Source organism: Grammomys surdaster, unplaced genomic scaffold (assembly GCF_004785775.1).
Source record: "Grammomys surdaster isolate TR1022 unplaced genomic scaffold, NIH_TR_1.0 126158, whole genome shotgun sequence".
Lineage (NCBI taxonomy): Eukaryota > Metazoa > Chordata > Mammalia > Rodentia > Muridae > Grammomys > Grammomys surdaster.
Window position 1 is genome coordinate 9,189,096 of NW_021620966.1, and position 12,949 is coordinate 9,202,044.

Genomic DNA, 12,949 nt, shown 5'->3' on the forward strand with positions numbered 1-12,949 from the left:
TAACAGAATTTTATTAACAGAAAGGAAAATCAGAGCTATGAAAAGAGAGAAGAGGAACCTAATGTTCTCCAATGTTCATAAAATTCAAAGTACAAAGTTGCTCTGAGTATGTGGCCTTGTGAATAATGGGGAGACCTATACAAGATGAACTGAATATGAAGAATTCTGAGCCGGAGGAAGCCAAAGGAAGCCAACCAAGTGGAGTAAAAATAAAATTGCAAAGAGACTTTAGTACACTATCAACTCAAAACCAAATCATGAATGCCCAGGAGTCAATTGCATAAAACTTTTATTTATTAGCAGTGTATTCTTCTACACTTCAAAATAGAACAAAATATCTTCTGGAAGATAAACTATTCATAACAAAATACATGGCAAACCATTTTTATTATAAGTGGAGAATCTCTGTGCTATATAATCTCTATAATATATACACCCCCTTCTTGGTATGCCTTATGTATGTACATGTGTATAAATAAGCTTAAGACATACACATGTAGACACATATGACACATATATATACACACATAATTATGGAAATTTTACAGTAGTCAACTTTACAATCATTTTAGTAGCTGCACTCATTAGTGTTCATAGAACAACTAAAAACGATAATATGGTTCTCTTCCCCCACATCTCAAATGTCACCCCAATTACTTTACAATGATAATCTGAAAGAAATAGTATTCTCTTTCTATACAATGAACCAACTTTTAAAAATAATGACTCATAATAAAATATTTTACTTTTTCAACTTTGGAAAAGATAAACAATTTAATTCCTCTTTATGTTTTTGATTAAGACATATAATTCAACTTTCCACCAGATGAGTGCAATTATTTGGTACTGCAGCTCTGGAAACTTATGTTAACAAACCTGAGTCAAACTCCATTCCAATGCCATCTGAGAAGGGTAGAAACAAAAGCAAGGTGCCTTCCTGAAGCATAGACAATAATCTGAAGATCCCCCTCCTGATAAATACAGTATAAATAACTCAACAGTTGGACTAAAGCACTTTGTATGAAACCATTTAACTAGTCCTTCCCCATTCTCAAGCAGCCTGGAAGAGAATCAGTATCTAAGAATCTCTATCTCAAATAGACAAGAAGCCAAGATGCTTCTGGAAACTTAAATACAGAATCACACATGAAAGGGCTGGGCAGTACCCTGGGAGGAGGGCGGGGTCCTTTCAGTTTCACATCCTGTTTCAGACAGACCTGTGTGTACATCCAGTCTGTACGGGGGTCGGGTGGGTGCTTCCCTTCAAATGTCCCCTTTAGTGCACAGATCTACTTAGCAGCGATTTCTTCGGCTTACTCCTTCATTGCTTTAAAACTGACATCAGACTGTGCATGCCCACAGGGCAATGACCACCTCGTACCAAGAACAGAATGTTCTGAGCTATCAACACCTTTGAAGTGCTTTTTGGTCTTTAAAAACATTATTGTACATTTACTGAGTGTGTTCTTTCTGACCGTACACGTGGGTCTTAAAATTTGTATCCTTCCTTTGCATATTTACAAGAAGGTATAAGCAAAATAAATGATTTAAGGCATTTTCTTTTTTTTAAAGCACGCGGCGTGAGAGAAGGAAAGAAATAAAAGCATTGGAATGTTCTGTCATTTCACAGAGGGAGAAAAATCATGCTTTCAGGAGAAACGCCCGTTATTTCTGATCTTAAAAAATGCTCAAGTTTGCTTTTTTAAAGCCTCCTACTTAAAAGGCTCTAGAACAAAAACAAAGGGGCAAATTGTTTTCCTAAATGAACCTATCAAACAACCCCACTCTTGGTAGAGATAAGTTTGGATGAACTCTAGTTCAGACAGGCTTCAGCAGAGAATGGCCTGATCTACTGAATTCATAGAGGCGCATCACATCTAAAAATGAGCTCCCTCATTTTCATTTAATAAGGAAGAATTACATATTCATTGTAGACAAAACCATACTAAAGCTAAACAAATTTAAAATACAATATTTTTTGGTAGCAAACAGCAGGAAAAATCTAAATCAAAATATAGTGTAGCTTTTACATAATTTTATATATTTATAAAATTATCAAAATAGTCTTTTATAAAGTTCATGATACATATATAATGTAACACTGTACATGTAAATGCAGTAACAAATGCATTACTGAAATACATTAAAAATAACATCTTAAAATACCAAATTTAACATTGAAACTGTTTTTACAAGTATGGACAGCTCCATAAAGATCATTCTGGTGCATGTATAGTAGTCAATAGCCAGTGATCTGGTCTAAAGTCTCTCCACAGTACTGTGTTAACACTCTCTAAGGTAAGAAGGCAGAGACATCCTCTGGGCAAGCAGCTGTTTTCTTCCACATTGCGCATCCAGATGTCTAAGAACGGAACTGTCTTCACTGGAGTGGCAAGGCCTTAGTAATGAACATATTCAGATTGAAGGGACTGTGTGGGGAGAGACATAAACTGAGGTTAAATTCCATCTCATGTAAAGCTGCTATTTCATCAATGCAGCCTCCTCCTTCAACCCAAGGCAGTTCAGGTGTGTTATATAAAAGACGCACTTAACGAGCTAAAGAAGCAAACGACATGGGAAAGAAAGCTGTTACTAAGAAAGCAAGACATTTGGTTAGGTAAAGTGATTGTTAGAAAAATTTATATTTCAAAAAATTTAATAATGTTTAAGCGTGATTCCAATTGAGTCCTAAACTGAGAGTAAAGACAAAGACGTAGCATCAATTTGATTCCTGAGCCTTAGTATAGTAAGACTATTAACAGAAAAACATTAAATGATACTTCTAACTAATTGAGAGCTGTTAGAACAAACTTTGGATTTTTTTTTTTACCTAATTAATACACATAGGTAGCATGCTAATGCTTCTCACACAGAGTTAGCAGCCACTTAAATACAGCCCTCAAGGATGCTGGAGGTTAGTAAATACCTCATAAATCCTTTCCTCTAAGGGAACACAAGGTACAACTAACTAGCTTTGGAATCTGATCCAAGGACCCAACGGTAATGTAGAGAGCACAAAAGTCTCACAACAACGTAAGAGCAGGTAGGCATGAAGGAACAACACAGAGCCTTCCACATTGAGCTGGACATGATGACAGAAGAGGAGCAAGAGAGGCATGCAGAAGAATGCCGGGACAGCAGACCCAAACCAGGGAAAGAGTAAAAGTTCTTCCTGACTAGCACGTAACAGTTGCACAGAAGGATACAGACCAGTTCTAAGCCTTCGCAATCCTCTGCACGGTTCCTAGAGCAACAAAGACTTCTTGCTTCTCTATTTTCTTTTCTCAATACTTTTCAAACCAACCCACAGTATCTTGCTAACAGGATGTATTTTATTTATAGATCTTACTAATTTCCAAACTGGTCCATTTTGGTGGTGATATAGCTATTAGTCACACACAAACACACACATGCACACCACACACACACACACACACACACACACACACACACACACGCTTTCCAAAGTACTTTTGAAAACATAAAACTATCTGTTCAGCTTCAAAGTCCCAGGAAACTGTATGCCCTATCAATAGCCATTTAAGTATTTTAACCCAACTTAGCAGTTTACTTAGATAGCAATGTTCACAGTGTAAAATTAACATTGTGTATGATTAACAAAGGACTGGAGAAAGAGAGGTGAGTCTCTGGGCTAAATGAGGTTGGATGTCAAGAACACTTTGAGAAAGGAGAAGAGTTTTCTCAAGTTAACTTTCTTATTTGGGGATGTGGTTTATAGTAAAGCTTTGAAAGAGGAGGAAGATGATAAGAATTAATATAATAATATAATACAATATAATATAAATAGTGATTTCACAAAGGGAATGCCCTGTGGGGTGGGCTAATGCTATCAAATCCTCAGCTCATAGGACAGCAGTTGCTATATCAGTGTTTATTGCCCTGGCTGTTTTCCCCCCAGTTTCTCCTGAAGTCTGAAAACGAGTCACAGACACAGCCAGTGAAGTGTCTCCCTGTCAGCAAGGACATCATCACACCTGTGCGTTACAGACGATGTGCATTCCAGAATGTTCAACCTGTGTTTTTGTTCTGATTAGAAAAGTTTGCACCTGTTCTAACAGAAATCAGAAATTCCTTAAACAGCTTGTAAATTTGCAACAACAAAGTTGTGTTTGCAAGCAGCCCTTAGAGCCTCGGGGCTTCATCAGTTCCCAGGCAGTGCAGGATGTGGCAAACAGCAGCCAAGTTGACTGAAACTCTCTTCAAGGATTCTTACACAGACACCATTGTATCCTGTAAATCTATGCGTGTGCTTAACATTCTCATTTCCTAACTCCCTGCAGTTCCTGAGCTGGAAAGCAGAACAGGTTTAGAATGCCTTCAGCTTCTGTTACTCACAGGAACATGTACTCATGGGTCTCCCCACCAAAACTTTTGCTTTTGCATAGCAAAGTCTGCAAATCCCGGGATTCAGTCCAAATGTAGTTCACCACGATTCCTCTCGCTTTGTGTTTTCTGCACCCAGCTTGCTCTCTTGCATTAATGAAATGGCTCGGCAGATCTTTGCAAACAAATCTGGCCAGAGCAGGATCCTTTGTTCTGCCAATTCATTTGTTTGGCAAACAATTATAGATAAATTAGGCAGTGTGGGATAAAGATGCAATAGTGAGAATCTTGGAACAAATCATATCTCATGACTTCTTTATAGGGTACAAGGAAAGTTAAAATAAGATAAAGTAAAAAATAAAATATCTGTAAACATGGGTCTAGAAAATTATTGCGACTTCAGTATTTTGTAAAATATTAACTTCCTTTTTATTCTCAATCTAAAAATAAAGCCTTTTAATGAAAAGGACCAAAGGGAAAGAGAAACACCATCATCTATGACATCTGCTGACTTCGAGACGTCACAACTAACACTGCCTACTCAGAACAGTGCATGATGACAGAAACAATAGATTCCAAAGCATCTTGTGCCTGCATTATGAGGCTAGGTCCAGGGGCACTCTGGGCCACCAGGGCTCAGCCACTAAGACCTTAAAGAAAAGCATCAGTACATTGCATGTGGATTCTCAGTACAAATGATGGATACCTAAGCCTCCTTAGCTGCTTGTTCAACCAAATGCACATCAAAACAAAGCGTGGCTTCAGGCCTCTTGCACAGACACCAGTAGGACTATCAACTGTACAGAATGTTTTCCAACTGTATATGTCACAGAAGTACAGTCTGAACTCCATCCAGAAAGCTTCACAATCTACAACTGACTATTTATAAGCCAAAAGTCCCACAGTGACTTTATATGATAGGGACAATCAACATACAGGCACAAAACCAGACAGACAGACAGACAGACAGACAGACAACAAAAATGCATAATGTTATTATATACAGACCCTATCCCCAAGAGACTTCATCATATATCTGTCAATAAAATTCAAATTCATTTGAGATGAAGGGTGCTCAACCTGTACTAATGTTGTAGCAAAGACAGTAACCAGTCACTAAATTTTTGTTTTTTACAATAATATACTTTGAACTTAAAAAACAGTATTATTATTACTATTCATTTTATTAAACCAGATAAAAGTAAAACTATGTGGGGTTCTTACTAAATTAGATAAAATACTTGGAGTTCATCGGTTCTGATATATTTACTGGGTGCTTTCTATATGTCAGGCACCGTTTAGACACCTTTAGTATAATTATTCATTAAATCTTTGACGCCACCGTTTCATGGATGAGGAGAGTGTGGCACATAGCAGTTATCTGGCCCAGATTACTCAACTAGGAAATGACGGAGTCTGAAGCCTGGGAGCCTAGCTCCAAGGCACAAACATGGGCCATTTGCCTAGTTCCTCAAGGGAACTTCAAGCATTTGTCCTGTAATCACTACGTGAATTTCCATTTAACAGGCTCTTTCACCCTGATGAGAACAAAACTATATAACTTACAAAACACTATATGTATTACATTAAGGGAGATAATACATTTTAAATTATTTTTCATCAGAATCATTTTTTAAAAAAGGTTTATTATAAGAACACCTCCATGGCCGGACATGGTATCTCATGCCTTTAACCTCAGCACTGGGGAGGCAGAGGCAGGAGAATCTCTATGAATGAGAGGTCATCCTGGTCTACACAATGAGTTCCAGACCAGCCAGGACTGCACACAGAGACCCTGTCTCAAAAACAACAACAACAAAATCTACACTTAGAATTTAAATTCTGCTTGGACAGTGTGGTTTTTTTTTAATGTCCCCATGTGTTAATGCCAATGTCTCTAAGAGAAATAAATAAAGATAATGGCAGAGACAATGGAGACGTCGTGAGACCTGAGGTGTAGAAGTTACTTTATATTCACAAGTGGTCACATAACCAAAATATTTAATCTCAAGCTCACTTGACCAGTAAGTTCCACGGAGCTCTCAGAATAGATCAAGTTTCTCAGGAGTATATGGCATTATCATAGCATAGGTACCATAAAAGAATGCAGAAATACTTGACCAGGGAAGCAAGGGTGAAATTACTTGCCTGACACAAATGTTTTATGTCAAAATACAAACTTCCATCGTGAAGCCACATTCTCTGAAACCAGGATGGTTTGGCATAAAACAAACTGTTAGGTAAGAAGATCAAGACTGTTGTTCTGTTCCAGAAACTCGCTGCTAATCTGTTTTGGCAGATGTACGTCGTAACTTTAAAACTTTAGTTCTTCTGGAGGTGTTTCTTTCTTAAACAGCCCAGCTACTTAATTGTGGCAGGGAAATGTCTCGTAATTACAGATATACATACAGTACAGACGTTTAGTAAATACAACCATAAACTGCTTGTCAAAAATAACAAATAAGAGAGGATGACAGATTAATATCCTGACAGCAAAACAGTAAAGAGGTAGCTTCTGTTCAATTAATTTGTATAAAAGCTTTCAGGATAGCACGCTGGGAAACCAGAGCCCTTTCTGCAACTACTCGGTCTTTGCTACACTGGATTTCTATTATATTTATTTCCTCAAGTCTCTTAAGAAAGAAACACATGGTCTGCTTGTTATTCCCAGTGTGAATTCTGACTATAGAGGCAAAATGCACCAAAGAAAAACTAGTTTATTTTAACGTTTTAGGTAATTAAGAAAACCATGTGTTTGATAATGTAGGGTTTTATTTATACCCTTGCATCCAAAGTATTGAAGAAGAAGTGAACACTGGGAGAATTTTAATCTAGGACTCTCTTTATGTTCCCCCTTATATCCCTTTCATGTCTCTATAATAGCTTGAGGCTTTCTGCACTGCCTAAGAATTAACACACAAAATGTGCACACTGATACATAGTCCAACAAATGAGGCTTCTCAACACTTTAAAGAATTCACTCCTTGTGACAGAATGCAAACTTTCCAGGGGCGGCAGATGAACATCCACTGGAGATGGCTTTATGATCAACACAAAAAGCCTGTAGCGCTGTGATAAAATTGGCTTTGAAAAGGGTATGTACGGTCTCCTTGTATCCTCTATGTATTCCAAGTGCCCCAAGATGGAAAAAGACAATTCTGGTTAATTAAAACATGATGTAAAATATTCTTTTACCTTCCTACATGGCTTTTAATAGACTCTTTTTTTTCCTGGGGGAATTTAATATAGGCTTTTCAGCAATCACAAAGAGTTCAATTGTTAGATGACAGATTGTTGACACCCTCCTTGACTCAGTCAACCATTACTTGAGTGTTTTCAGTTCATCTGAACACCAAAATTATATTGGTGCCAGCTTGTTTTAAATTTATTTTCTATTATAGTTAAAGCTATATTCCTTAAAAAAAAAATTAGACAACTTTCAGATTACTGTATACTAATGTTAAAACTGAAAACTTGGTTTTCTTTTGATTCTTCACACACCAGCAAGGCTAACAGGAGTGTATGGGCCCACAGGCTCATTTGCTTAACATGAGCACAGATATAGTATCCAACTTCTAGTTCAACACTACTCATTAGGTGCTTCTTATTCTGTGGAGCTTTGGGAAACAAAGATGCTCTGCATAACTTAAAAGCCCACAGAAGAAAGAAAACTCTTGGCTACCTGACTGTATGAGTGATAGGTGTGTGAACTATTGTGTGACTCAAAGAGCAAAAGGCTTTCCACCTGGATCGGTCACAGATGTGTCATCCAAAGAACCTGTTTCAGCAGGCCTGGAGATATAAAATCAAGCAGAGGAAAGAAAAAACCACAGAGAAAATGTCATGTGCTCAGCTTCAGGCTCAAGCAGGGCATGGGTACCAAATGCCAAGATACCAAGTACAGTTGCTGGATGGGAGGCAAACAACAGGGCACAGGGATGATAGAGAAGGGCCTTGAATGGCAAGCCAGGAGATCAGGAGTTGGCCCTGTAGACAGCAGAACCCCTGAACCATGGCAAAGGGATATGACTCCATCAACTCTGTCCCAGAAACTAATACGGACAACGGTATATGAGAAATTAAACCCAAGAGATGCCAGTGACGGGGAGGAAGTATAGAGGGTCACAAAGACCACGATGAGACCTGGAGGCAGCTGTGGCAGACCCAAAACTTCCTAAGTAATGTGTTATCTGTGCAAAGATGCACATCCCACAGGGATGCCTTCTGTATATGAGAGAGACTGCAATAGAAATAAGTCTTGTACATAGGAAGAGATTCTGGGGAATGGGGAGTAAGAGAGAATTTCAAAATTATGAAGGAAAGAAAGAAATGACCTTATCGGTATTTAAAACTATAAAAAAAATATATAGTAAATAAGCCTACAATAAGTATGGGTAAACCTATCCAAAAACTAGACAGTATGAGATTTCCAAAAGTTAGATGTCATGTTTTCTGCCTGATATGTCTGCCTCACCTCAGGTTTACCAAGCAAATCTGTAGGGACACAGAGGCCCAACATCCACGAGATAGGAGATCATGCAGGAGAGGAGTGATGTAGGCCGAACGAGCAAAGCAGGGTTCTGAAAGGGCCGTGACTGCTATAGTCGAGTGTGGCCATGAGAAGCTGCTCAGGAGGGTTTGGGAGGCAGAGGAAAGGAGGAGGGTTGAGTAGGCTGGGAATAGAGCACAGTGGCAGATGGGTGGAGCAGGAGGAGTTCAAGGACGCGAGGAACTGCCTGACAGGATCGGAAGACTGATGCTCACAAGCGGAGGGCAATGAGCTTTAAACGTTGATTGGATAGATTCCAAACGGCCCCTAAAATAGGGAGCTGCAGACCTAACATCAAGATGCACCAGCAAGCTATGCTCCAAATGACCTCCATCGTGGACAAATATTAAATATTTGTAAAAATTTAAGGAAGAAAGCAAAACCATGGCAGGACTCAAAGCAAGATCAACATCTTTGTGACCTGGAAACAAACCAAGCCTCAGTGGTAGACCACTGACTACAGAGTTGGAGACAAGCGGAGGTGGCCAGCTGTTCTGTTCTCAAGGACATACAGGCCAAAAGGACACACAAGGACTCCAGGCTTAATGCCAAGACTAGCTCAGGCTCTCCCAGCTGTGAAAGGGGGCTGCAGAAGCCATGGCCACTCAGAGCAGGGCTCATTTATATAGGCACATCCATGCCTGAGAAGCAAACCTGGGCCCATGTCACCAAGCCAGGAGCCTGGAGTCATTCAGACCTGTTTCTAAACTGAAAGACCCCAAGAATCAGCAGAACTCACAGAAAGGATAAATTATTCAAGGCGACAGATATGTTAGTCACCCCCAGTTTCACTACTGTATATCAAAACGTCAAACTGGACACCATAAATATGCATAATCCTTACATAAATTAAATGAACCAAACTTCAGAAAAGAAAATAATTATAAAGGAGAAACAAAGCAGGCAAGCAAATAAAAACCTCCCGTCTGGGACTGGGAAGATAGCTCAATGAGCAATGTGTCTGTCAAACATCAGGATCTGAACACAGATCCCCCAGCACCCACACTTAAGCTGGGTACAGTGTAACCTAAGCACTGGGGAGGCAGAGATAGGAAGATCTCTGGAGCTTACAGACCAGTCAGTCTTGTCAAATCAGAGAGGGTCTCAGTGAGAAGCTCTGCCTCAGAAGAGAAGGTGGAGGATGAGGAAGACATCAAACATCAGCCTCTGGCCTACACACAGATTCGTGCACACACACACACACACACATCCTCATGTCCAGAGTGAACCTGACAACTAGAATGCTGAGTGGCAGAGAGAGCAGACAAGGTCTCATCTAAGGCAAAGTCTCCTGAGAGGAAATGCAAAGCCTGGGAGAGTCGGAGCATCTGAAACCCTCAAGGAACAAGTCATAGAGAAAATGAGAAACCATGCCACCCAAACTGGCAGGCCCAGATTCAAACAGATGGCTATAACAACAAAGAGATCAGAGGTGCTAGATAGGAAAGATGAAGTCATTGAAATTATTGCACCAGACACCATAGATAGGGATACCCTAGAAAGCACATACCATAAAGACACTTAATACCTGGAAAACAGAGAAGGATCTCAATCACCTCATTAGTTAGAGTTCAGAACTAAAATAGAAGGTGAGAAATACTGAAGATACATCAACAGGCATCAGCATAAATACGCTGAGTTCACTTCCCTTCTGTGCTAGGGACTTTTAGCAGGTACCTTCACACTGGATGGGAGGTTTTACCTGTTTCTCTCCAGAGTTTAGGGGGAAAGTAAGAGGAAGGCAGGAAAGAAGTATCTAAAAAATTAATAGCTGAGAATTCTCCATAATCGCAAAAGCCATCAGGATACCAGGAGACCAAACAGCAATGATGTCCAGGAGTCTAAGCCTAGATGTATTACAGAAACCGATGAATTTTAAAGTAAAAGAAAAATCATCTCACAGTACAAGCCTTCAAAACAGTCTTATATTGGGAAGTGAGTATTTTAAGTGGAAGATGGCAGTGGGAACATAATGATAGAAAGACCAGGGATGAAGGCCAAAGATTAGCTGAGCCAGGAGATGCCTGTATGGAACTATCGGTCTTGTAGAAAACTACATGTATCTCTGTCTGGCTTTGCTTCAAGGGAACAACACTGAGCCCTGTAGTAAGGATTTATACATCAGATACAACATTTTTAAATTGTTGAGCTTTATATACATATAGAAGATATTAACTTTCTTTCATTCCTTGCTCCTAAAATATGAATAAAATAAAAATAAATGCAGCATTAAAGTCATACTCCTTTGGTTGACCTAATGGTACTGTTATTATTATGTAAGAAAAGGGGTTCGCCCAGGTCTGGTGGCTCAGACCTGTAAGCCCTGCTACTATAGAGGGCCCCAAGTTCAAGGAAGGGCTGACTGGGCCACAGAACAAGCTCAGACCAGCCTGGGCAACTTAGTGAGACTTGCTCTCAAAGATATAAAGTGAAAGGGACTGAAGATATAACTAACTCAGTGACAGAGCACTTGTCTAGCACCAGTCAGGTTCTAGAACATTTCTCTATACCAGAAGGGAGAAAAAGAAAGGCAATGAAGAAATGAGTAAGTACATTTAAGTTTAATAATAAGGCAATTAACAGACTATAAACCACCTCAATGTCATATTTTTTTTGTAGCAAACTTGCCACTTGCTGCAAATTTTGTATTTGAAAGGTGCTTTCAAGAGGAGAGATAAAAATAGCTGTCAGGCTTTACCCAGAAAGTTAATGTAAACCACTGTTTAACATTGGAGACTTAAATTACAGCTAGGTACATCTGCAAACACTGCACAAGTAGCTGCATGCAAATGTAAAAACATCATCTGCACCTTGCTGACCTTGAAACAATGGGACACTTCCCCAAGCCCAGATCCCTGGGGCTGGAACACAAGAGCAGCAGGGTCTCAGGGTGGAATGCTGAAGATTTAATGCTCACACTGAGTTTCTGTCCTTGCTGTTACTAGCCTCTTGGTACCTCTCAGCTGAGAGAATCAGCATCAAATCCAAAGCAAGATCAGAACAAAGAGGAAAGGTGAAAAAAAACGAATCACAGCAATTCAGAAACACCAAATGCTAGAAATGTAGAATCATCTTCACTATTAAATGCTCTAACATTCAATTAAGCAATCATGAATCTAAAATATTTAATACAGTTCACGTTTAGTTTGTCATTTATTATGTTAGTAAAGTGTTCACAACGATTCAATGACATCAATTCAATGACGATTCAAAAAACCATCCTATTTAAAGTGAGGAGGGGGTCACTATTTTCAAAACAGAGTGTGGGCATCTAGCTGAAATCAGGAAAATCCATTACACACTACTGAAAGGTAGGAGTACTTTATTGGGAGCAGATGGCCACCGAATCAACCAATAAATTGCTCATTATTGCCATCACTAACGATGTTCCAAATTAACAATGAAATGTGCTTTAATATATTTACCAATTACTCAGGAGCTTCTCACCAAACTAGTTTTGTACAAGGATAGAATCAATAATTTTATATCATTCCAAGCCCTACTTTAAGCCCCAGTTACTTCTAGAAGATACCTATATTCTGCCTGATGGTAGAACACAGAAGAACATAATGATACACTGGCTGCTCAGATTGTTCATCCAGAGACTTCCCAACAAAGGGTGGCCCAACTCAGTTCAGTGGAAGAACGGGCACTAGCCATGGGAGCCGAAAGCTGTGTTCTAGTCAAACTCAACATGGTATAAGAGTGTCAAGACACGCCAGGCATGATGGCAAGTGTGGGCCACCCAACTTGGGAGGCTAAAGCAGAAAATCCACAGTTTGAGGTTAGGCTTGGCTGCAAAGGTAAGACCCTGTGTTGGTGGGGGCTTGGGAGGTAACAGAAGAAAAGGAGGAGGGAGGAGAGGGGGAAAGAGGAGGAAGAGGAGTGGGGGGATGGATGAGGAGGAGGAGCAGTAGTAATGGTGGCTAAGAAAATGTGAAAAAGTCCTTTCAGTTTGACTTCCGACTTTAAACCAAACAGGTTTTTCAACTATTCATTATTGTATCTGCCTGAACAACATGTTAAAAAGCCTGAAATTCAAGAAGTTCATGAAAT

The 12,949-nt window shown here is 39.5% G+C and overlaps 1 protein-coding gene across 1 annotated transcript in view; it reads right to left on the reverse strand.

The window, feature by feature from the left end:
* Positions 1-272: 272 nt before the first annotated feature.
* The window catches only part of Cdc14a (cell division cycle 14A), a 153,220-nt gene continuing 140,543 nt past the window's right edge, over positions 273-12,949 (reverse strand). Inside the window, exon 16 of the mRNA XM_028757387.1 lies at positions 273-2,429. Coding sequence (XP_028613220.1) covers positions 2,400-2,429 — 30 coding nt within the window. The 3' untranslated portion in view covers positions 273-2,399. The remainder of the gene's footprint in view (positions 2,430-12,949) is intronic.